Below are 25,145 nucleotides of genomic sequence, written 5' to 3' on the forward strand. Positions count from 1 at the left end.
TGCGTAGGCGCTGGGCTCCCCTTGGCGCAGCTTGGGCCTGCGAGTCTTGGGCCGCTGCCTTGGCAGTTACTGCTGCAGCTTGGGCCTGCTTGCGATGAGCTGTGCTGGTCTCCCTTGTGGGGTGGGCTTAGGCTAGCTACTGCAATGTGGCATGGGCTTAGGCTTGCGGCTGCAAGGTGATGCCTTCACCGTGGGCTTAGGTCTCATTGTAAGTTACCACAGTGGTTGCTGCCGTTGGCATAGCCATGATGGTGCCCCGTGGGGATGGTGCCGCTCCACTCGTCGTCGCGTTGAGCCTTGTGGATTGTCGTGGTGGGACTATGCCTTGATCTCCTCGCTTGGTACAAATCCTTGAACGTAGGAAGTTTTCGTTCGTTGTGGTTTTCGAATTTCTAGTCATTGTACTTTTCTTTTACGTTTATTCAAAGAACTTTATAAAATAATAAATAAAAAAATCTAGAAATAAGAACGTACGAAAAATCTACGAATGAACGAGAAATGAGAAACTTTGAATGCGAGAGTCTTCTTCGAGCGTGTGAAAGAAGACTCTCAATGAAAGCACCAATTTGTGGATGCAAATTTATGCCATCTTCTCCTTTGACGAAAATGCACCTGCAAAATAATAATACCTAATATTAAGGCCAAAAGCCTCATGCGCCCACGATGAATGAGGGGCTTTGGCCGAGAATCTTTTATGCCAAAGTTAGAATTCTAAAAAGAATGTGTTTAGAAGTTTGTGGGTAAGAAATGGCTTAGCTTTTTAGTGGGATAATAAGGCTATATATAGGGGAGTGACTGGCCCTATTTGAAGAGTAGTGGTCGGCCATATATGGTGTGATTGGGTGAATAATTGTAAGATATTATGTGAAATAATATCTTGCAATTAACATGACAATTAATCATAAATTAAATAGGAAATTTAGGAGTTACCTTTTGAATAAGGATTTGATGAGGAGTGATGAGAGGGATTTGAATAAATATCATTTTAATCACCTTTGACTCTTCCATGATTGAGCCGTTATTGTCCATTGCATGCGCGTGGGAATCCTGGTGTGATTTGAGGGGAATTTTTGTACATTTTACCCAAAAGTCGACGTGTCACATCTATAATTTTCTTGATTATTTTTTGCTCCACAAGCAATTTTGTCAGATCTATGGAAAAATAATAACGATAAGTATAGGGATGCTACTGCATCTTGGTTCGTGGGTAATGGGTACAAATAAACTAGATTTCATAGCCTTCTTGACTAGAGATTTTTCAGTGTGCTCATAACACAAGTCGGTACACAGTTTGTCATAGTACAAGTAAGGGAGCATTGAAAAATATTCTCTCCTTAATTTTACTATGACACGTGGTATAACGGTTTGTATTCCGTGTACATGAAAGAATCACGTGGTATAGCGACTTGTGTTACATGTACATGGAAAAATCTCTCATTGTTGACTAGGGATTTACATGCAAGTGTTTATTGGAGTTGATGTAAAAAATTGGAAAATATTGAAAAGTTTAGGACCAACTTGACAATTGCCTAAAACTTCAGGGATTTGAAAGTAGTGGTCAAAAAGAGAAATTAGACGTGGCAATGGGACAAACAGAATCAGACTAACGTTATCTTATCTCATGCATGCTAGATTTTGTTGGCGAGTCTAAAACCTCAAGACTCTGAACTCACTCTCCTTGACCAGAAAAGGACTCGATCAATTCTTAGATGATAAATGAAGTTGCGGAAGCCTTAACTCCCACCGCAACCGCAACCGCAACCGGCAGATTAGAGAGGTCGGTCTCTCTTTTTTGGTTTTTCTTCTGACTTTCGGAGATTTTTCTGCTATATTTGTTGTAAACTATTTGCTTAGAAAATATTTGACTGCATTTTTTCATTGTAAATGGGTGAATGATCTTCCACTTCAGCTGTGTTGCTACGCGTACGCAAGTGAAAAAGCTTCAATCATTCAACGGGCTTTCTTTGATTAGTGTCTTTGTATGATCAGGTTGGTTGGTTCTTGGATGTGTATTTGTAAATTAACACTAATCTGATGACTTAATTAGTTTGTTCACTACTGCTGGCTTACCCCTAAACCCTAAGCATCTCTCTTGGATAGGTTCATGGCAACAACATTCTGTTATCTTCCCACGGGGTCTGGTCTCACAAAACTGAATGACTACCGTGTCTCCAAAAGGCGAGTTCTCGGCCTTATTTTCCATTGCTAAGTTGTGACCGAATCATTTTCCTCTTTGTTTTAGATTAGATCAAATATCGCTAGAACAAAATCAAATCATCGGATCAAAGAAAGAAAAAAATTAAATAGATGAAACTTCCCGAGAATCTCTGTATAATTGTACTGACATTTCTCATATCTCAGACCTTATCGACGCTTCGAAACGTTGTCTTGTTTCTTCTGTAATCCTCAAAAAGTTTTCCCTAGAAGAGAGGTAGAGGTCAGGCGGCAGTGGCAACATTGTGGACAGGCTTTTGTCAACAATAAGTCAGACTACTATTCTAACACCACCATCCACCAAGAGGAGGATAAGGAAGCGGATATTTCTAAAGCAACCTTGACATGGAGGGCGATCAAGTTACCAATATACTCCGTTGCTTTGATTCCTCTCACGGTGAGTTTTTCGGGTGATGCATACATCTCTCCGTTTCTACTAACATCATATTAAGGTTTCAATTTTCTATGTATTTGTACGTATATGGTTGTCAAGTCCGCAACTGTTGGAAATCCAGCTTCCGTTCTCTGTGTGCAGTATAATGGACTATACACACAGCGGAAGAAACATAAACATGTTGAATGTGTGTGTAGCGGTGTTTTGGGGGAAGCATTGCATTTATAAAACATAAGACTACATAACTAAAATAACCTTGGATATGTGAATCCCGAAAACTCCACAGAGCTCCTACACTATACTTGAGAACTCGTGTTTATGTAACTACTATTTTTATATGACACAGACATTCAGTGAGGGCACGTACATGAGATTCTGTAGAATTTTGTTCACGTTACAATTTTGACAGGTTTAAATTGTATATATTCCAGTTGTCTTCGCTGTAATTTATATCCTCCTTTGGATTTTGAAGTAGTACGCTACGCGGAGTGCTTCTAGCATATCTCTTCCTCTCTTAAAGTTACTGATATACTCTGCTTTTAATATAATGCAGTCATTTCTATTACACCGTTGGCTCTGATCATCACTATGCTTGAAATGATATACACTTCCCCGCCTCTAACTATAGCTCGCTTCACCATGTGTTGCTTTCTTAAGCAGGTAGGTAGCGCAGCTGCTTATTTGCAGACAGGCATGTTTTCAGCTCAACGTTATTCTATTCTTTTGATTTCCTCGGTTCTTATCATCACATGGCTCAACTTAAGGTATACATCGTAATAATTTCATAAGTGCATGCGTTTGGCTTTTAGAAATGTGTTAACTCCTTTCTTCACTTCTGCACCGTTAAAATTCATATTCGTTCATCAATTTGCAGCAACGATGTATACGATTTCGATACAGGAGCAGACATAAATAAGAAAGAATCAGTTGTAAATCTGGTGGGCAGGTAAGGTTTATGCTTCTTCTTTGTTGTATATTAATGAATTTAGTGTGTCTGCGCTTTCCTGCAATCTTGTGGCGTCGTTATGTCCAGTATTAATTTCCGATTTTGTTTTGCAATGTGTTTGGCAAGCCGTACAGGCACTCTTGTTTCTGCATACTTGCTGCTTGCTCTTGGCTTCTTGGGGCTTGCTTGGGTATCTGTTAAGGCAGGAAGTATGCGTGCAATATTATTACTCGGCTGTGCAGTCACTTGTGGTTATATATATCAGGTAAGTAGAATGCTGCATATGAGACCAAGTAAATTAATCTGAACAACAAATCTGTATCTTTGATGATCTTCTTTAGCAAATGAAAATTCGAGTCACATCTTTTGAAATTAGCAATTTTATAAATGGGGGTAAGCATTAGCTGAATTTTCGAAGCATGTTTCCTCTACTGCTGGGTTGCAGTGTCCACCATTTCGGTTAAGTTACAAGGGATTGGGAGAGCCGTTGTGTTTTGCAGCATTTGGTCCATTCGCTACTACCGGGTTTTATTTATTGCAGGGCAGCACAAGGTTAACTAACTTCGATAATGCCATGGATGTTGATTTAATTTTTTCTAGTCTTTGATACCCTTGTTAATATTGCTTGTCTTGACAGGGAAGTGATCCATCTTCCTTTCACCGGTTCAATTCTCTCCCTATCACTCCTTGTTGGCATTACAACGGCCTTGATCCTCTTCTGTAGTCACTTTCATCAGGTAGTTATCGTTTTCTATATTGAGAAATTTCGAGCTCTCCGGCTGGTTTATAGCATGACAGTGTGTCGAAACTCACACAAATGTCATGTAACACAGATCGAAGGAGACCGGGCTGTGGGAAAAATATCCCCTCTGGTATATACACTTAACTGAGCTCTTATATGTTTAAACTTGAAACCTTAACGAGAACCACTTACCGTTGATCTTTTAATTTGTATGTCTATCGGTATACAGGTTAGGCTTGGCACTGAAAGAGGATCAGGGGTAGTGAAATGGGCAGTAACAGGACTATATGTTCTTACTTTCACTTTCGGTCTGAGCAGCGCTCTTCCTTTTACTTGTATCGTAAGTTATATCTAATTGGTGAAGTATACATGTGCCTAGTAGCTAGATTCTATCCTACATTTATAAGTCTGAGTTTGATCGCGGCTTCTTTCAGTTTCTCTGTTGCTTGACCTTACCAATTGCAAGACTGGTGGTTAGCTATGTTGAAGAAAACCACAATGTGAGTACGCAGCTAGCGTGGAACGCAGGATGCCTCGATTTCAAAATTCTCTTGGTTCTGTTGTAACTGTTATGTGTGATTCTACTGAAATTTGGCGCAGAGTGTCGTTCCTGTCGCTTCACTCATACATCGGTGTAGTGACAGGAACGACAACATCTGCTCATTTTATTCCGAGTGTTGCAGATTTTGATTACAAGAAATTTCTTTTTGTTACAGGACAAGCAGAAGATATTCATGGCGAAGTACTACTGTGTGAGACTGCATTCTTTGTTTGGAACTGCATTGGCTGCTGGACTCGTTGTGTCGAGAATGTTCCCTAAACTTAGCCTTTCCTCAACGTTTGGATTGTCATGAAGTTTTGCAATCGCAGAATCTGTTGTGTACGCACGAAGATATATCATTTTCAAAGGACTACGAGAAGTTTGCTTTGGCCAACTTGACTAAAAATAGGTGTGGAGAATAAATCACACATTGATGGGAGAGTGGATCTTTGCCTGAGTTTATAAGTAGTTGGGATACTCCATATTACCAATTGGTTTTGTGGTGGAACCTCACTTTTATTCATAGTATTAGAGCAGTTTGTCCCATCTATGAAGCTTAACGGCCACACGTGCTCCATGCCACCTCATTTGATTGTTCACATGTTTAGCTTAAAAATTCGCCACATGTGAGTTGGCGTGGTAATAATGAACCCCACATTGATGGGAAACCATATTGCCAATTGTTTTAGAGTATTACTAAAACCACCCCATTGTCTTATTTTCCCACCCACCTTTTAATCAAAATGCTAATCACATAATTATCCTTTTAGCAAAAGACTTTTAAATCCACATTTATAAATTTGTTATAACTTCAATTAAATAAACTAAAAGAGAATAAAGAAAAACTAAAACTAACAAAAGTAAAAATAAATCCATCATCCTCCCAAATCATCCACGATAGACAGACAACTATCAAATCCCCAATCATCCATTACCCTCCTCAGAAACAAACACCATCCCACTCTTCCTTTCAATTCTGGTACTACCACCTCCATCCTCTCCTCCTTTTCCTCATAAATGAACAACGACGACAACCTAGATTTTAAAATCAAATCATACCCAATTCTAGTTGGAATAAATCAATTTGGAGCAATCTACCTTTGTATTGGAAAACTCCCCTTGTGCTTCTCTCTTCCTTTCCCTTTGGTTTCTCTCTCTTTCCAAAGGAGATGCCGCCAAGCAGGTGTCAAAGGTTTTGGTTTTTGATGGGGGTGGAAGGAAGTTCTGTTGAGCTTAGGGTAGTGGCAATTAAGGAACCATGAAGTTTTATTTTTATTTTTATTAACATATTAATATTATTATGGTGTGTGAAATAATATGGTAGTGGCAATTTAGGAATAATGGTGGGTGGAGAAATAATATTTTTTTATTCATTTTTATTTTTATGGTGTGTGAAATTATAATGTAGGTGTAGAAAGAGGACAATAGGATGGGTCTATCATCACTCTTGTTTTATAGTAGAACTCAACTTTCTTCACTCTATTTTTTTACACCATGATATATTTACACCAAAAGATAGGTGAATAAATTAATAACGAACTCGCTATTTACGAGATTTAAACAAAAAAACCTCACTTACAAGTGATAAAAAAAAATAAACCACTAGATCATAAAGCTCAAAAGCTTCCATAAAAGCTCAAAATCTTGCATGAACTTATATCACCACTTGGCGTCTGGAAAAATTGACAAATGAGAACTTTCACACTCAGGAATCTAAAGAAAAAAAAAATCAATTGATTATCTTTCAATTGATTGGACCGTAGGTGCGATGATTTACTTTACGAGCAAGGTCTTGGGTTCCAAGATGGCCCAACAAAGATTGGGTTGCGCCGTACATACGAAAAAGTATAAAATAATGATGTATTTGGGTCTACCAAATACGGTGCTGCAAAAACTCTTAACCACTCAGACAAGGCTCATTTCCACAGCAGATTTCTTAAATTCAAAATAAACATCTACGTTTAACTCAACTCAAGTTCAAATTGCAGCTAGGATCATAAAACTACATTACTCAGGAAAGTAAATAGTCCATCAACCGCATGTCAACACCAAAATCAGCATGAAGTTGTGATTCTTGTGAGCCCTAAGCATCCAGAAATGATAACACAAAGTGGGGAGGGCACTATAACTATTACAAAATGCTATTCTAAAATCTCCCTCTGCCCCTGAAGCCACCACGGTTACCACCCCTCAGAGGACCCCTTCCCCTCGTAAAACCCCCTCCCCTTGGAAAACCCCTTCCCCTTGGAGCACCCCTTCCACGGCCTCCACCTCGAGAAAACGCTGGCTTCTGTCCCCTGCAGGAAAACCATCCATACATGTGTGACTCACAAGAATTGACAACGAGAATAATATGACAATTACTTCGGATGAACAATGGAAGACCTTTCTAACACTACTAAAAACAGATTACCACACAAAACCATGCTCACTGGCAGACCCCCAAAAAAAAAAACCTATACATATACAACTCAAAATAACAATGAAGCAAAGGAATTGTCACTCAACACAGTACAAGAAAGGAACGAATGAATATGACTAACAGTTACCAAAAAATTATCAGAGCCAAGGATCAGCCATAAAACTAGCTCATGTGTTAACTGAATGACATAGTTAAGCCCATCGACGAGACCATTTCCAAGAGAACTTTCCGACATTGATTTTTGTCAAATAAAAATAACAGAGTTCAAAATAAGCCTTGTGAACGATCTTGAAAGTTCAAGTGTTTGAATAAAAATGTTCCATCAGCCAACTCCTGTTCTTATCAAACATAACAGTTGAAGATAAGCCAAAGAATAAAGAGCGTATCGAGAGGCTCCCCGAGAAACCAATGGGATATCTATTATCTATAACAAGTAGAATTTGGTCTGGCAATGTGACCAAAATTAAGCTAGACTGATCAGCTTTTAGATTGTCCTACACTAATAAATAACTTGGGACACTGACGTCTTTACAATAATCCCCTTCGAAGAAAAAAGAGGTCATGAAGTAACAAGGAATGATATAGACTCTTTGCAGTTGTTCATTGGAAAGCATGTGTTGTTTAATTAAAGTACGGAATGTGGAATGAACCTTATCATTATTTCAACTCAAACATGAAATGCAACCTAAATAATGCAAAAGTACGAAAATCATACTTTGGCTGCGGAAGAAATCTTTCAAGAGGAAGAAGCTTCATTGGGTCAATATAGAACTTATCACCCTGTGAATACGAAGTAGCCACAATTCCTTCCATAACTTTGACCGAAAAGTACTGCATTTGCATCACAAGAAACCAAATTAAACATCCAAAACTGAAAAACAAGCCACAACGAGTTGGCATCATAAACAGTGCACTGAAGGACTCACAGATTCGTTGATTGGACCAAATATTTCATCAACTTTCCCTATCTGAGTCTTGTTCTGCAGATAGATTGCGGCATTAAAATGGGGTATCTTCGGATTTGTGAGCTTTGTCACTGCCTCACCCTCACATGCATGAACAAATGTCGAAACCTCTGCAAAACAACCAAAAAAAAAAAAAAAATCAATAAACCACCCGATGAGGAAAGGTAACAGAATTCAAAATCTACAAAACCGAGACCAGCGACGTTCTAAGATTTTTACAGCCGACCCAACTTAGTGAGATAAGGCTTTGTTGTCGTTGTCGTCGTCTTTTGCAGAAACTGGGACATTTTTCACCAACCCAGATTTCTATTCAACTTCTAAATTCCACAGCAGCTGAACACCAAAATTTACAAAACTAAAAACTAAAAGAAAAGGGTTTCGAAAACTCCACGGAAAACCCAAATTCCCCATTAAATAGAAGAACTACCAAAATAATGAACAAAAATGAGTTTGGAAAGAAAAATGAACAGACCCACGACTTCGGAAGGTGGGCCCTCATCGCGGAAGAAACCGCGACCGCCACCCCTATTAAAGCCGCGGCCGCCGCCACCGCCACTGCGACCGCGGGAGCCTCTGAAACTTCCGCCGCCTCTGGGAGGTCGCATGATGTTTGGGTGCTTAAGGAACGAGGAAGAGGAGCTCTGAGAGCGTTGGTTTCGGCCTCCAATACAATCAATGAGTGAAATGGCTTTAGGGTTTAAGCATGTCTGTCTAGGGCTTTCCATGCTCCGTCTTCAAATGACTAAAATACCCCTGCTTCAAGATGCGTCCGCGGGCTTGGGCCATATCACTCTGGACCGGCCCAAATTAGTTATTTCAAATAAAAAGATTATTTGAACCTTTTTCTTTTAAGTTAATTATCAAATACTTTTATCCATTTAATGATAATAATAATTATTTTAATACGAGAGGTATCCAAACATACATTAGTGATTGACTAATCATGCCCTCCATGCAATCTCAGTTCCACATGATGTGACAATGTGTTTTTAGCATCATAACTAAACGGTATATCAAAACAGAATCAATGTCTTAGATAATGTATCCTTGAGAATTCAAACTCAGGTTAAGGATTCCAAAATTTTTGTTTCTTTTTATTGTTTTACTAGACTAGCCCCTTGGGGTTGTAAATGACACTACCTGAGAGGAAATAGGAGGGTCTAAACCCAAGAGCACTAGGTTGAAAACAAATTTCCTAACCAGCACGACAATTCACTATCGAAATTTTTTTCGTTGGCTAGATAGAGGTTTTACAACATACGTATTATTATAAAAATATTTTGCCGCAATAGTAATTTGCTAATGAATTTCAATTTTTGTTAATTTGTATTAGTCCTAAGATAGCAAATTTAGTAATTTCTAAATCCCATCAATTTAAATTTTATCACCTATAGTGGTGGAAAGGTGTTGAGCCATTACATGACGGCGTGCGTTAAAACCCGTCAGTAGCTAATCTAACATCTAATATAACAAAATCTATCATTTGACAAAAAATAAAAAAGGCTTATTATATTAGCACCTCATAAATTGTTGAATAAACCCCGCATACTTAATACACTCCACATTTATTTTTGCAATTAAAATTTATCATAATACACCCCACTTCCTTCCCCATAATACCCGCACACCCCACATTCTTAATATACACCTTACATTTTCTACGCACACCCCACATTTTTTATATACCTCACATTCCTCAAATCTTATAACACTCATTTTTAATTTTGCTGAATGATTTCAAACCATCTGGACGTTAGTTTGTCGAATGATTTCAAATTGAATGATTTGAAAAAATGTTTAGGTTCATTTGAACGTTTTTCAATAACAATAATAATGATTTCAAAGCTTTCGAAACATCGATTTCGTGTTTTATTCGTCAAAAATAATTTTTCTCAATCATGTTTGTAGTTTCATTACTTAGGGTTTTTTTCAACAATGGAGAGTGAGAGGGGTTTTGATAGTTGAATTAGATAAATAATACGTTAAAAGTAATTTGGGATGTATTTATAAATTTTGTATTATTTTTTAAACCTAATAAGGTCAAAATTGTCATTACATAATAGAGTAAATAAGTCATTAATATTAAATTTTAATGTGAGATGCATTTAACATTTTGTGGGATGCTAATATAAAAAGCCAAAATTTTTTTATCGCCAACTCCACAATATCATCATCTTAAATCCCTTCACTCTCTAGTCCCATCATCAGCAAATTCCTTGATATAAATCCTCCATCCAAGAGAATCCTCAGGGTATGTTTGGGTGAGATACTTTTAAATTACAAGGGATTCCCCCATTATCATCTTAAGGAGTAATTTGTAAATGACACATTTCAAGTAGTCATTTACAAATCCCTCCCTTATGTTTCCAAAATGCTCATTCGCAATATCGTCGTTCGCTTCGTTCAAGTCGCTCCCTGTATTGATTCGGGTCATGCGCAGAAGAGAAACACTCATGATTCAGAATCTTTAGTAAGGTGTGAAAATAATTTTGTAGCAATGCTAGCCCCTTTTGAAGTCCGGGAATGATGGCCGGAATCTCATTAACCGCAGCAAGTATTTCACCGGAATTTGTTTATAGATAGTGAGAAACTCTAACAACATCAAGATGAGAAAGGGTAACATATGATCTGGAAAAGAGCATGAACCATGAATGAAAAGTCAGGTCATAAAACAGCATCCATGAACGAGTCCGCTAATTTGAAATTCTACGCCGAGACTAGCAGGATATGATTCTCAAACGAAGAAAAGTTTCTTTTCCGACATGGTTAAATCCGAAACAAGACTAACGTATAACACAAGTGTAGTGAGGCATGCTTGGGGTGGACAAATAAGAGTAATTCAAAAGAGAGAATACTTTGCTTCATGTTAAAGAACAGAAGAGAGGTCCTACGGCTACGGAATTATCTGAACTGTGGCTAAGTAAACCTATGGTTTTGCATTTTATTATCGGCTTCTGCCAAAACGATAGTTCCATTCTGCCCTGAAAATAATAATACAACAGGGAATACCAAATAATCTACTTACAGGAAACTGATGAACATCAGTAGAGGCCCAAAAATTTCCACCAGAAGGATCCTACTATTGCCCAGATGACAGCATTAACAAGAGCCATTACAAAGCCAACTTTGAATACATCAGGAAGATCAACGTAACCAGCTGTTGGAAACAACAAACATCTTATCAGTCACCACACAAAACAGATACTGATAAAGACAATCCACTTTCTTTCATGTTCTTGACTTCTGAGCACTTTAGTGAGAGAGAGAGAGAGAGAGAGAGAGAGAGAGAGAGAGAGAGAGAGAGAGAGAGAGGGAGGTAAATAAAAATATTTGAGGCTATCAAATTGTAAGCAAAAAATTTCAATGTCACCAACTTACAACACACCAAATTCATTTTGAAACCTCATGCTAACACCTTCAAACTTTCCGTCCAGAAAAAGAAACCCAGTCTTTACACTAATGAAAAATCCTAAAAACTTGCCTCAAAAAGTAAAAAAATATCCCTGAAAGTGGGTCAGAGTGACGCAAGTGCCATGTTTTGAATGGAGAACTTGACAGAGTGAGGTTGTCATGGGTTTTGAAAAATTAACGTGACATATTTCTTAAATTTCTTTTTCTGAGGTGACAATGAACTTTGTACAAACTTCAAGTGACATCTCGAAAATTTTCCCTAATTTTAAAGACCATAAAATAATAAAATGAAGCAACTGTTATTGAAAAGGAAAACGAACACTACAGAAATGTAATTGTTTAAGGAAAAAAAAAAATCCAAAAATGTTATTGTTAGGGAAAAAAAAATCCAAACTTATGAAGTGGGTATTGGACGGGAGCATACCTCCATAGTATACAGCAGCCTGACCACTGCTATAATGCGTTAAAGCCCCAAACAGACTTGTATTGTAAGCTAAAGCCAACGCTGCTAACACACCAGGCACCCCAGCTGCCAAGTTCATGGCAAGAAATGCAGAGTATAAAGCACCCACATGACCGGTTTGACTTGCAAAGAGGTAATGGATGAAGAAGTAAGCTGCCTGAAGAACACCAAATGCAACTGGCCAGCTCAAAGAGTAAGACTGGAGCGTAGTGGCTACACAACTAGACATCCAATTTACAATACCAAGATTTGTCAACTGGCCAGCCATACCAACAAGAACAGAGAACCAAGCCAATGTATCCCATGCTGATTTTTCACTTAAACAGTCATCCCAATCAAGGACTCCTAACAAAAAGAGTATAGATAAGCCAATCATCGCAGTTACAACACTTGATATACCAAAAGTGTCTCTGCAAGCGAACAAAGAAACGAATTGGTGAATCAGAAGATTTAGAACCCTAGTAGAACAAAATGCATTCCCAGGGAAATCATGAAGATAACTTACACACACACACACACATGACGGGTTTGCTACCGTCAACCATCACTGTAAGAATATATTGTAAAACTATAGTCCATGGAAACATCCCATTATCCCAAGCAAAGTCCTATTCTTGGTGAAAAATATATCCGATTACAAAAAAAGAAGGATATGCAATTATGATCTACTGGACATGAATAGTCCAAAGCAAGATAAACTACTTACCCGAAGACCCACAAAGAGACAGCAAGAAGCATTGTACCAACCATAATGAATTCATTCTTTGTGACGGGACCCATATTCTCCAATTTCTTTGTAGCCATGGCAGGGGCATCAGGTGTGTCTTTGGTTTCTGGAGGAAACAGCTTGTATAAGACTAGCGGAGAAGCTAGAAGGCAGACAAATGCTGGTAAACTAGCAGCCATGAACCAAGAAACCCAAGGGCTTGGAATAATCACCCCAACTTCCTCAGCCAGTTTAAGGCACAGCAAATTTTGAGCTGCAGCCGTTAAGAAAAGAGCACTAGAGTTACCAGACGACTGTCACCGACAACACAGATGCATAAGTCACAAGAAGACACAAATAACATATGCTACTAGAGTCAGCAAAGAAAGAATATATAACACAGTAATAGTTAATGCTGGATTAATTCACTAGAAAAAACATAAAACGTACACTGGATTTCTTAATTGACACATGAGAGTTCCTACCCTTTCTTTCAACAAACAATTGTACGGATAATAAGTTTGATTAGTTCAAGGATCTCTACTTAAAATTTAATAGAATCCACTGATGTGGGACACGACAGAACTACAAAGAGTTATATGCTCTTCTTTGTACTTTGACTGACTACGGGAGAACATAAGCATTTTGTCTTCAAACAAACACACAGGACGAGGCAAAAAAATTAAACTTATAAAGCATAGTACATCAACGAAGAGGGAAAAAAGAAATCCTCTTGTGTACAATTCAGCAACAACTAGAGTAAAAGAGGCAGTGGTTGTTGAGGCGAAAGGCAGAACAACGAAAGAAAGTTCTCCCCTTGGTTAATTCAACAACATAGAGTGAAGGGCAGTTGTTTGTTTGTACGAAAAAGAAAAGGTTCTCTTCCCATCTAATTCAGCAGAAACTAAAGGTAAAGTACAAAGAAGAGTTAAGACAATAACCCGCCACCCCCTCCTCCCACTTGTAGAGCTCTAGTTTTCTTCTTCTTGCATGGTCGAGAGCATTTAGATTTCCGCGTTTTTAGTACAGTTTTTGGTTTAAATTAATAGAACAACTGAATTAAGGATATTCAGTGAGCAGATTAAGTAAAAGTGCAAAAGAAAACTCCTCCAAACTGAGTTTATCAAAGTCATATCATTCACAATATTACAGGTATCTAAAGAGGCAATCAACGAAAGATGTTATCGAGTCCGTACCCTAAATAAGAAATACTGAAGAAAATCCACTGGCTAAGAATATAGAATTCATATATCTACAAATACAAGGGAGGGACTGAAAGAGCAGCAACCTGAAACTGAGACATAACCAGATAAGAACCGAGCTTTCGTTTGGAGGGGTCACCGGGTTTACTCCCGCCGGAGAGGGACAATGACTGGATAATTGGCAAGAAAACACCGCCAGCCCTGGCCGTGGTACTCGGCATTGCTGGAGCAATTAGTGCCTCGCTTATTGTCAACCCGTAGGACAAACCCAGTGTGCTCTTCCCCAACCACTTGACAAAGTAGGTGGCAATCCGATCCCCCAAGCCCGTCTTCACGAACCCGCGAGCGAAAAAGAAGGAAATGACAATCAACCAGATCACCTCATTGGTAAAAGCACCGAAGGCCGTCGGGAAAGACAGAGTTCCGGTCACAATGGAGGCGGTGAGGCCGAGAAAGGCCCAAGCACCAACGGGTAACGGGCTCAGAACCAGGCCGGCAATGGTGGATAGAAAAATGGCGAGCAATTGCCAGGCTTGTGGGGTGACTTCGACTGGTTTGGGTACGAAAAAGCGGACCGCAATGCCTACGGCGATGGAGATGATGAAGGGGATGGGTTTGGCACCTTGAAGCGGCGCCGGTGGTGTGAGAGTGGTTCCGGGTTCTGTGGATTTAGAGGCTTCGATTGGGAAGTGGGGTTTTCTGGGTTTTGAGGAATGAGACGGGGAAATGAAGGGTTTTGAGGCCAAGAGGGATGGTGATCGGAGCGTGGGGAGTGAGGGAGATGGTTTAAGGTTGTGGTGGATGGACGGTGGGGATTTGATGACGGGTTTTGAGAAACGGAATAAGGAAGGGCGGGAAGATAGAGAGAAGGAGGTGGAGAGAGAGTGGAGGGCGAAGCTCTCCATTATTGCTAACTTGTTAGAGAGAGAGAGAGAAATGAGTGAGAATTAGAATTTGAGAGGGAGAGGGAGAGAGAGAATGCAGAGGTTTTGGTTTTTGTGAAGAGATTTTTCACACAAGGTGGTACATCATGTGTTTCTATATAAATGATGGGTTATGTGTATTAAAAGTTAAAATTTTTCACCACTTACATAAAAATAAGTGGTGTACTATCTGTATTCCCGTCACAACTAAAAATTTCTCATTTTTGTGAGAGAAGGGCGGAGCTCCCAAAGACGGGAGAGAGAGACGGAGACAGAGAGAATGGTGACGGTGACGGTGACGGTGCTGTGTGAGGAGGGAATTCAATGGAATTATGTTTTTTTTCTTTCTATTTTTTATTACATGCCTTTTTCTTATATCTCTACTTATTAATAAAATCTTTTTTGTCAATCAAAAGAGGATAAAAAGATAAATTAATTTTCTATCACAAAAAAAATATTGATGGACAATAATGTAATTTCACAGGTTTAAATTTTACTATTTTTTATTGAAACCTCATCCATAAGTGATGTTCAAATACCTCCAATATTAAAAAAAAAAAACCAAAAACAAAAACCTCACATCCTCATGTTTTCTGTCTCTCCCTCTCTCCTTCTGGTTTTCTAAAAAAATGTGTTCATACACATAAAATGTGTAGGCAAATATTAGTATAAATTAAAAAAAAAAGGTCTATACCCAAATAGGATGGGCATCAAACAAACTCGCTATTAGACTTGTGACAAGAAGAATACTGAAATGTCTTTATACACTAAAAAAAAGAAGATAATGGTAACTTACCACCAGTTATTCATATTAAAAAACAAAATAGAATGGGCATCAAACAAACCGATCCAACCCATTTTGAATGGTTTGATATGAGTTTGATCATGAAAAAGTGTAGGACAGATGTCAACTAATTAGACGCTGGTAACAGGGTTGGAGCAGATAATTGTCCACAGCAGATTTCAAAGTCCTCTGCCTCTCCGGGTTTGCGCAGTGGAGTTGAAACGAAAAACTAAGAAATTAACCCACCCGCCTCCTGACCCTTTAAATTAGCTCCAAAGTCCTTCAAAGCATGAGACTTGCTTTCAAAACCGCTTCAGTAAGCTGCTGCAACCCTCTCTTTCTTCCCACGCTCCGTCGGACGTTCCAGACCCGCAATCTTCCCGCCAAAACCCTAGGGCAAGCGCTAGGGTTTTACCCTTGCAGAGCAATCATGGCGGTGCCGCCTCGCCCGCCCGTACAAGTCAGGGACAACATCCAACTCAATGAAACCGAGAAGAAAATCTTTGACCGGCTGCTCGGGACGCTTCGCCATTTCGGCCTACAGAATCAGCTTCGCGTTGCTGGCGGATGGGTCCGCGATAAGGTGCGTGCGTGCGTGCCTATTCATGGAATCCCGGCAAATATACGTATGTATTCATAGAGTTTAGGTTTGAAAATCATGTTTGGAATGGGGGTTTTTGCAGCTTCTGGGAAAGGAGTGCTATGACATTGATATTGCATTGGACAACATGTTGGGAAGCGAATTTGTAGACAAGGTTCAAGACTACTTACTGCACGTCGGGGAAGAGGCTCAGGGAATCGCTGTAATTCCATGGTATGCGGCTCTGGCTCTGCAATTTCTTATCTAAGTAGACTCCATTTTAGTGTGTGTGTGTTTTAATGCTTAATTTTTTTATATAGCAATCCTGATCAATCCAAACATTTGGAAACCGCGAGGATGCGCATATGTGATACATGGATTGATTTTGTCAACTTAAGATGTGAAGAGTATTGTGAGAATAGCCGCATTCCTACCGTGGTAAATACTTTTGCTCGATAAGCGTTTGCTAATCTCTTCATACTCTTTCATTTTAGGACATTATGATTGATGATTAATTCAGCTCCAAATGTTCTTAGTGCGAGAGTGATTCTTTTAGACAAAAATGTTAGACATCTACCATCAAGAATAACTTTATTGTCTTGTTAGTTTTCAATTTACGCTAAGTTTGAGGCAGTTTTTCCCTTATTAGTTGAAGAAACAGTTAGTGAAGCATGTTGAATCAAATTTGAAGTCTATTCTTATTAAATTTGTAATTTAAAGTTTACTTTTGTTTTTACAGCAAAAATATGGCACACCCGAAGAGGATGCGTATAGGAGGGATTTAACTATTAACAGGTGAATTTCTTCCCTAAGAATCTTCTAGAACTAAAATAATGTCATGGTCGGTAAATGAGAACTATATTGCTTCGTTAGAACTTGTGTTCTTAATGGGATTTATTTTCGTTGGACAGCTTGTTCTACAATATAAATACCAGCTCAATTGAAGATTATACCAAAAGAGGTCTGTTTTCTGCATCTGGCGTGTTCTCTACGAATTTGTCCTATTTACCAGAATCATAGTTATTACTTTTTGTTTTGATGTTTCATTTGTCTTTCATTTGTATTTTGCAGGAATTGAAGATCTGAAATCTGGTATAATAGTGACTCCCTTACCACCAAAGGCCACATTTATGGATGATCCGCTACGAGTTCTTCGAGCTATCCGTTTTGGTACTTGTTTCTTTATCTTTTCTAAATTTTATGCACACTCAGCTCTCCATGGCTGATTATTCTAATTTGTCATAGTTCATTGGTCTGTTGCACTAACCGTGTCTAGTCTTTGGTACTTGGTCATTCACGGTTCACTAGTCATAACAGAGCCATATATGCTTCGTGCCCAATTGGTTTGACTTTCTCTTCTGGATTTTTCTGTTTCAATTTTTTTTTTTTCTAGTTATCTATCTCATTATTGGCCTGTAATTGAGTGTTCAACATCTTATGGTCAACAATTTGAAGTATGTCAAGGTTCAACCAACTATATAAACAGTATGGTATAAAAACCGAATTCAAAAAGCTCCCCTACATTCAGAGGGTGTTGTTATTGCATTTTGTCTACTCTATTTGTAACATTAGAATGTTTTAGTGAAAATATTATTTCTTATTTTTCTTAAAAAGTATTTGTTTCTTGCTGAAAAGAAAAACATCTTAAATTTTACTAGTCTCTCGTCCAAGGTTTCTGTTAACTGCTGCATGCTAGTATTCATAAGTATGTATTTGCTTTATTCTGCCTTCTTGAAGTTCATGTTGGCATGGTTTCTTAAATGACCTTGTTTGCTAGCATCAACGTTCTGCATGAACTTTTCGGAGTAAACCAAGGGTCCTTTCACAGAACTGATCAGTTGGAAACATCTCCAAAATTGAAATATCTGGTCGTGTGCTCAGGTGCAAGGTTTGGATTCATATTAGATGAAGAACTAAAGGAAGCAGCTGCCTGCGATGAAGTGAAAGCTGCTCTTTCGGCTAAAATTAGCAGAGAGCGTATCGGCACTGAAGTAAATTCCTGTTTTACATACCTCAAGTGGTGATTGTCTGATTATTATTTGATTTATGATGACACTGTTCTAGCTCGTTTAATGGAAAAACATATCCTGGGTCCCCAGGTACAGTGGAATTATCTCTTTATTTTTTTCTTGTTTCTCCTTGGTTCAGATTGACCTTATGATCTCTGGAAATCAACCTGTCCAAGCTGTGGCCTACATTAGTGATTTGAAGTTATTTTGGGTTGTCTTCAGTCTTCATACGAAGCATGAGCCTGCAGTATCAGAAGGATGTGACAGGTATGGGGTTGCTTAAGGAAAAAGGGAGTTTCCAAGCATGTCCTTCTTTATAACATCATGCATGGGCGGGTAGGTCGAATGACACATAAATATTTCAATGGTAATTCATTATTTTTCTCACCGAATGCAGGCTTTGTGTTTCTTACTTGGAGGCTACATGGAACCTTATTCAATTAATTGGCCAGTCTACCTTTACTGTAAGTATAAGGACCTGAAATACGATAATCTTATTGCTTTCTCCTGTATACCTTCATTTTTTATGCACTGATCATTGTTTTAATTCAAATTCTGCTTGTGTGTATTACATTTCCATGTGTATTGGTTTGAATAGCGTTACCTCTAACGTGTGAATTTAGGATGAACAAAGAAGGCTCTCTCTGTATGCTGCTATGTTCCTCCCACTTAGGAAAACCATATATAAAGATAACAAAGGAAAAAAGGTATGGTTCCTTTGTTTTGCTATCATGTGTTTGCTGTTTCCTGATGTAATTATCCTTGTTTTGTGTATGAGGCTGTAAGCATACTAGCATTGAGCCTTTTGCATTGCATTTGCGCAACCTTGTGCAAGACAGCATGCTAGTTTGTAGCAAAATGTGCAAACCAGGAATGTTATTGGAGATATTTCAATAGAAGCAACTAGGGCTGATAATTTTAGACCCAAAAACTTATCAAACCGGACGGTCATTTGGTGTGATTTTTTATTTTTGAATTTTGGTGAAAAAACTGACCGAACTGTTGAACATAATTGGTTCCCGTTAAATTTGACTTATCCATTTGCTACATTTCTGTTGACTTATATATATAAGCTCTCTCTCTCTCTCTCCACCAAATTCTGGCATAGCTCATTTCGTCGCACCACTCGTATTTTGCTAGATCTCGAGGATTTTTCTGTTCTGGTTTCTTGGTGAACTAACCACAGTTGGTGGAAGGTTAGGACAGTTAAACGTCAGTCCTTACTGACAGTTGTGGTTTGGTGGGTGGTTCCGGCCACTCATTCTGGTTAATTGACCCCTACCCATACCACACCTAGAGACAACAACAGTATTACTAGATAATAACGTGATTATTTGATTAGATGTTTGTCACACAAAATTAGAGTTGATTATAATTGGTGTTTGCAATAGAAAAAAAAAAGTTTGAATCAATCGTCTCAAGATAAATTTGTATGAAAGTTTAGCATGACTGGTTTGTTTAGTTAATTAGGACTGGAAGATGCTCGGAGTTGATTATTTCATAACCTATTCTTGAAACATGTAGATAGTTTTTATAATGCAGCAGGTCGACATCACATGATTTTCAAACGGGAATCAGTTCTAAATCTTTGTTTTTGAATTTCAGATTCCTGTGGTGAACTACATTTTCCGAGACTCCCTTAAGCGAAAAGCCAGTGATGCAGAAACAGTATGTTTGGTCCACTTCCCCCCCTCCCCCCCCTTTTTCTACACATTACGTGGAAACACTAACCTGGTAGTTATATCAAGACTTCCTGAATCTGCATTTTTATATAAATTGTTTGCCAATTTTAATTGTTACAGGTTATAAATGTACACCATGCGTTGGAGAAGTTTTTGTCTTTGATTCCTTATTTTGCATCAAATGATGATGCACTCGTTTCTGAAGTTAATTGGGCAAGAGAATCTGTTGATGTACCTCTTACTTCAAAGCCCCGGGTACTGACAGGTATGAGGTTTCTGTGTTCTTGCCGTGCTTTCTTAGAAATGCTGGTGTATGTTTCCTTTGTGCTTTTGATAAAAACTCTCTGAAATGTTGGTGTGTACTTAATACTAATAGAGGGAACACATATGTTGCTGACACTGCAATTTCCATAGTTTGATTAATTCTTTGGGAAATTATACTGGAGATAAACTTATGTGTCTCAGACCTTATGAATATAAATGTCAATTGAAATTTTTTAATCATATTAAATTATTAATCCATGCTTGACCACCTATGTATTTTGTTTATGTGGAACTTCTTGCTTTGATTATGGACTAACATCCATCTTTCTATCCTCCGAAGTCCTAAGACTGTAATCTGCTTGATGCGTTTGTCCTTAAATGTTCTTTTTTTTCATTTTGAATTGTCAACCATCCAGGATTTCTTCTACGAGAAATTAAAGATTTTTGGAGAGTTGCCTTGCTGATGGCTACATTGTTATATCCCCCCAACAATGATTGTACCGAAGATCTTCTAAGTAAGAACTTTGAACTGGAAAGACGAAGAGCCTTATTTATAGCAGCTGAAGATGCCATACTTAAACTAGGTATCAAGTCTCTTTTTAACCAAGCATCTATTTTGATATGAATATGTTTATTAGTTTTGATATTAATTTGGAAACTCCCAACTTTCCAATCTACTGTAGTTTTGATATGTTAATTAGTTTTGATGTCAACCATTGCTAATGGTCTCTTTGTGAAAACAATGCTTTGTGACTAGACTACTATTGGTGTCATTAACTGTTGAATATTATCTCTATGTTTCCCATGTCAGCATGTGCTATCATTGTGAGAGTAAATTCAACAAGATGAACTTTTATCGTCTCTATTCTTCTCTTATATAGGATATATATATATATATATATATATATATATATATATATATATGTATATATCACTGTAAAAATAAGCTTCAAGCATTGGAAAAACTTAAATAGCATCTAAGGTGGCCTCAAACATGGTATACGTATGTGCTTGAGTATGTGTGTGTGTGTGTGTGTGTATGATATTTTGTAGGATATCTAGTTTAGATCTTGTCCTGGAGTTCGATGCCCAACCAGTTTGTTTAGTCCTGGGCAGATTGCCCTTAAGATTTTCTCAAGCTTTGGGCGACAGCTTGGATGCCATTTCTGATATTTGTTCTGGTGCATTAGGTCTTGATAAAGTTTGGGATGCAAAACCACTACTGAACGGGAAGGAGATCATGAATGTTTTGCAGCTTAAATCTGGAGGACCACTTGTGCGAGAATGGGTAAGCTATAAGTTCTGATTCCAGCACCGAAAAAAAGTTATTATGGAACTCCAATTGCTAATGTATCCTTTACTTGGCAGCAACAAAAAATACTTGCATGGCAGCTTGCTGACCCTTCAGGAACTGCAGAAGAATGCCTTGAGTGGATGAAGGAAACACATTCGAAACGTTTAAAGACGGAATGATACTGAAAGCAATTGCCTTGAGAAGTGCGGTTTTTCTAGCTCTGCTGGTGTTATGGATTGCTGAGAACAACATCTGTAAATTCGGATCCTTGCAGCGAGCTACATCCGGTTCCGGTTCACCATTTACAGAAGCGACCATGCTCAAGAGTTTGCAAAAGCACTATGACATTTGCCAATAGTCATCGTAATGCTGCCCTGTTATATTTTTGTCTTTCCGGTACGAATAGCTGTAATACAGATGTTAGGAACTTAGGAACATAGAGCAACTCTAACCCCGACCGTTCATGTTTACATCAAATATGTCATTTGCTAACCTTGGTGATAATTTGAAGAAATTTTACTACTGAATTTTGTGCCTCCGAACCATGCATCAAATTTTATTATCCACTGTTGAATTTTTTCTTTACGAAGTTGAATTGCGGAGCCTGAAGGTATGTTAACATCTACAAGACATGGTATTCGCCATTCCTGATGCATGGATTGGCCTAAAACACCTCCTAGTTCTTTACGAAAATTAAGGTGGTGTAGCTAGTCGCGCAGTCAGAATGGCAGATAATTTTAGACAAGTTGAATGATCCAGTAGATGATGAGGAACAAAGAAAAGGATGGTGTATAACTCAACGTGCTTTTTATACCACATATTTGACAACGTTATTTTTACAAAAAATTACTTTAAACTCTTACGACTTTTGGAAAATATTTTGTAAAGTACTCGAACTCGTAATCACTTGAGTATTCATCACATACCATCAAATTTACTAAAATACTAAAGCATAAATTCTGAATTTTTTTTCTTTGTTACATATTAAATAATGAAGAAGATGCCAAATGAGTGGCGAAAAAATACTTTGGCGCCTATCTACAAGAACATGGAAGACATACAAAATTGCGGGAATTATAGGAGTACTAAGTTAATGAGTCATACAATGAAGCTCTAGGAGAGAGTAATTGAGCATAGGCTAAGGAATGAGACATGGGTCTCAGGCAAATCAATTCGAGTTCATGTCAGGGCGCTTACGAAGAACGACGGATTTGCACATGGTCTTTATAGATTTAGAAAAAGCGTATGATAGGGTCTCAATAGATATTGTGAACACGAAAATTTCCTGAAACGAAAGAGTCAAGAACAACGTGCACAAACAAATATTTGTATTTTGATGATTTTGGGTTACAATCTCTCTCTATTTTGATCATCTGATTCGATCTCCGTAAGGTGTTGATTTATGGATGTTTCATTGATCCAAGGGCCGTCGAAGCTTGATCTTGGATGAACTGTTGGAAGTTACTTCAAGGGGCCGTGGGCTTGATCTTTGAAGGTGGATTTGAGTGGATCTTCAAGGAGCCGTTGGGGCTTGATCTTAAGGATGAGTGTTTCTTCAAGGGCCGATAAGGCTTGATCTTGAATAACGGTGATGAATGGATCTTCAAGGGCTTTTGGGCTTGATCTTGAAGAACGGTTGGATGTGTGGATTTGTTGATGTTGTTGATCCAATGGCCGTCGGGGCTTGATCTTGGAAGAACGAAGAACGAAGAACGAAGAACGCTTTCTGAAGGATTTATTTTGAAAAACATGTTCATTTGAGCAACATCATATGGCATGCAATTAACAATTTAAAGGCGGAATCATGCTTGCATGTACTCAAAAACAAAACATTACCATGAAATTCAAAGCCTAGTAGATTGGTGAACCATTAATCAACTCAAAACAAAGTGAGTTGAAATTATTACCTTTGTAGATTCCTCTTTGCATAAGCAAAGGCTAATCACCCAAAGAGATAGGGCCTTCATTCCTTGCTTCTTAGATCCATGGTTTTGGATGGAAAAATAGGTTTCTCCAAGTTCCCAAAATAGGGAACCTCTAAGTCTCTTCACCAAGGTTTGATTGTAGAAGAAATGAGTGACCTTGGAGTAGTAGGATTGCTAGATGTACCCTCCAAGGTGTTGGCCTCTTTAGAGAGAAAATGGAGAGACAATTCTCACCAATTTTCCCCCAAAATAAACCCTTTTAACACTTAATGAATATTTGGCTATAAAATCATTTATATAGTCACTTCTTTAAGTGACCTAAACAACCAAAACCCTAATTCATTTCATCATGGCCGGCCATTTAGGGGATTTTGGGCTTTTGGGCTTTAATGAATCTTCATTCATTAAATTGTCATACAACTTAAGTTAATGGGCTTGACGTTCGAAGCCCATTGGGCCTTAAGGTCCAAAACTATCCCGAAGTCTTTAACGAACTTATTCGTTTGATTAATTAACATATTAATTAATCCTTGCCATAATTAAATGATTAAACCATTTAATCATTCTTACTCATTTCCGTTTAATCTTCAATCTCCACCTTTTATGGTGTGCGATCCATTAGGTTCCTTTTAGCGAGGTAGTGGGCGATTAAAACCATTTTACATCGATTGTGAATTGAAACTATTTTCAATTCTCCCTTTAGTGATTACACACGTTTAGGGCTTCCACAAACCATGAGTGACACCTAGCAGCATATCATGGTTACCCAAGCTAATCAGAAGAGGATAGAGAACCTATTCAGTTTGGGATTACAAATGCAATACGGTCCTTCTCTAATCTAATACTCTTGACCACATTGTTTGGTATGATAGTTTATTTATTCATGTCTACTATCCAATGTGATTCGTGTGCTTATATGATTTCCTTGAATGTGATTTGGAACGCATTCCCTAATCTCATTCATACTCTGGCCAGAGATTCCAAATCATATCATAGAGTATTCTCCCTCAACTGTTTGAAGGTTAGAGATCCCTTGTTGCGCATTCACTTGTCTCCATAGCTAAGTGGCTTAACCCCAACGATGCCGTGGACACCCCGAGGGGGTGACTTTGACATAATCAAAGATCAAGGACTTAACCACAAGACAACTGTGATGCCTCAGGTCAAAGGACTACTTTGCATTATCCCAACCATGAGTTCTCATGTGACATGGAATATAAGAACTCTTCGTTAATCACGTTCAGTGAACTCATTCTCTATTGAGCACCTACCGTACTTGTCTTGATGTCACACACACCAATAACTAGAGACTAATCACTCTCCCTGAGAGAAGACATAGTACGTACTGATCTTAACGGACTGTCAACGCCCAATTGGCAATCCTATGATCAGGAACGTTTAGGATGTGTCTACGAAAGAATGGTCTCATGAATCTAACTTCATTAGATTACATTCTCCCAATCACATATTCCTTGGACTTTATCGTTTAAGCATATAACATTTATATGAGACGGCTCAAACAATAATTTATGCCCTTTATATGTTAAACTGGATTAGTTTAACATGTGAAATGTCCGTAAAGTATCATCACATGATTGGCTTTAGGGCACATTTCCAACACTTTCTTCAAGAGCCGTCGAGGCTTGATCTTGAGTTGGTGATTGTTGATCCAAGGGCC

General features: G+C 38.3%; 4 protein-coding genes across 4 annotated transcripts; 2 read left to right on the forward strand and 2 right to left on the reverse strand.

Annotated features, from left to right (window-relative positions):
- The first annotated feature begins 1,608 nt into the window (after positions 1-1,608).
- LOC126585594 (2-carboxy-1,4-naphthoquinone phytyltransferase, chloroplastic) lies at positions 1,609-5,328 on the forward strand. The gene is made up of 13 exons (XM_050250048.1): positions 1,609-1,777; positions 1,910-1,989; positions 2,101-2,178; positions 2,362-2,611; positions 3,269-3,372; positions 3,483-3,554; positions 3,681-3,819; positions 4,000-4,106; positions 4,192-4,291; positions 4,388-4,426; positions 4,526-4,636; positions 4,731-4,796; positions 5,013-5,328. The coding sequence occupies exons 2-13, from the start codon at positions 1,982-1,984 to the stop codon at positions 5,148-5,150; spliced, it is 1,212 nt and encodes a 403-aa protein (XP_050106005.1). The 5' UTR covers positions 1,609-1,777; positions 1,910-1,981; the 3' UTR covers positions 5,151-5,328.
- A 1,428-nt stretch (positions 5,329-6,756) lies between these two features.
- Positions 6,757-8,914, reverse strand: LOC126585595 (putative H/ACA ribonucleoprotein complex subunit 1-like protein 1). The gene is made up of 4 exons (XM_050250049.1): positions 8,697-8,914; positions 8,186-8,334; positions 7,975-8,090; positions 6,757-7,134 (listed from the first exon to the last, which is right to left on the reverse strand). Exons 1-4 carry the CDS (start codon positions 8,827-8,829, stop codon positions 6,984-6,986), a joined length of 549 nt encoding a protein of 182 aa, XP_050106006.1. The 5' UTR covers positions 8,830-8,914; the 3' UTR covers positions 6,757-6,983.
- A 2,227-nt stretch (positions 8,915-11,141) lies between these two features.
- Positions 11,142-14,970, reverse strand: LOC126585593 (dicarboxylate transporter 2, chloroplastic-like). Its single transcript, XM_050250046.1, has 4 exons — positions 14,093-14,970; positions 12,805-13,118; positions 12,060-12,508; positions 11,142-11,381 (listed from the first exon to the last, which is right to left on the reverse strand). Exons 1-4 carry the CDS (start codon positions 14,909-14,911, stop codon positions 11,266-11,268), a joined length of 1,698 nt encoding a protein of 565 aa, XP_050106003.1. The 5' UTR covers positions 14,912-14,970; the 3' UTR covers positions 11,142-11,265.
- Positions 14,971-15,931: 961 nt separating this feature from the next.
- LOC126585592 (tRNA nucleotidyltransferase cca2) lies at positions 15,932-22,069 on the forward strand. Its single transcript, XM_050250045.1, has 15 exons — positions 15,932-16,296; positions 16,397-16,527; positions 16,614-16,731; positions 17,033-17,088; positions 17,205-17,254; positions 17,365-17,463; positions 18,175-18,284; positions 18,442-18,569; positions 18,700-18,766; positions 18,926-19,009; positions 19,908-19,970; positions 20,105-20,249; positions 20,665-20,832; positions 21,439-21,536; positions 21,617-22,069. The coding sequence occupies exons 1-15, from the start codon at positions 16,003-16,005 to the stop codon at positions 21,719-21,721; spliced, it is 1,716 nt and encodes a 571-aa protein (XP_050106002.1). The 5' UTR covers positions 15,932-16,002; the 3' UTR covers positions 21,722-22,069.
- Positions 22,070-25,145: the final 3,076 nt, after the last annotated feature.

Source organism: Malus sylvestris, chromosome 10 (genome assembly GCF_916048215.2).
Source record: "Malus sylvestris chromosome 10, drMalSylv7.2, whole genome shotgun sequence".
Taxonomy (NCBI): Eukaryota; Viridiplantae; Streptophyta; class Magnoliopsida; order Rosales; family Rosaceae; genus Malus; species Malus sylvestris.

Coding starts and splice junctions, on each gene's coding strand:
- LOC126585594 (XM_050250048.1), top strand. Junction 2,612..3,268: donor TTGCTTTGATTCCTCTCACG/GTGAGTTTTTCG, acceptor TTTCTTAAGCAG/GTAGGTAGCGCAGCTGCTTA. Junction 3,373..3,482: donor ATCACATGGCTCAACTTAAG/GTATACATCGTA, acceptor ATCAATTTGCAG/CAACGATGTATACGATTTCG.
- LOC126585593 (XM_050250046.1), bottom strand. CDS start 14,911: ATGGAGAGCTTCGCCCTCCACTCTCTCTCCACCTCCTTCTCTCTATCT. Junction 13,119..14,092: donor TGGTTATGTCTCAGTTTCAG/GTTGCTGCTCTT, acceptor TGTCGGTGACAG/TCGTCTGGTAACTCTAGTGC. Junction 12,509..12,804: donor GTCTCTTTGTGGGTCTTCGG/GTAAGTAGTTTA, acceptor GTTCGCTTGCAG/AGACACTTTTGGTATATCAA.
- LOC126585595 (XM_050250049.1), bottom strand. CDS start 8,829: ATGCGACCTCCCAGAGGCGGCGGAAGTTTCAGAGGCTCCCGCGGTCGC. Junction 8,335..8,696: donor CCCACCTTCCGAAGTCGTGG/GTCTGTTCATTT, acceptor GTTGTTTTGCAG/AGGTTTCGACATTTGTTCAT. Junction 8,091..8,185: donor TTGGTCCAATCAACGAATCT/GTGAGTCCTTCA, acceptor ATGCAAATGCAG/TACTTTTCGGTCAAAGTTAT.
- LOC126585592 (XM_050250045.1), top strand. CDS start 16,003: ATGAGACTTGCTTTCAAAACCGCTTCAGTAAGCTGCTGCAACCCTCTC. Junction 19,010..19,907: donor AAGATAACAAAGGAAAAAAG/GTATGGTTCCTT, acceptor TTTGAATTTCAG/ATTCCTGTGGTGAACTACAT. Junction 20,250..20,664: donor AAAGCCCCGGGTACTGACAG/GTATGAGGTTTC, acceptor TCAACCATCCAG/GATTTCTTCTACGAGAAATT.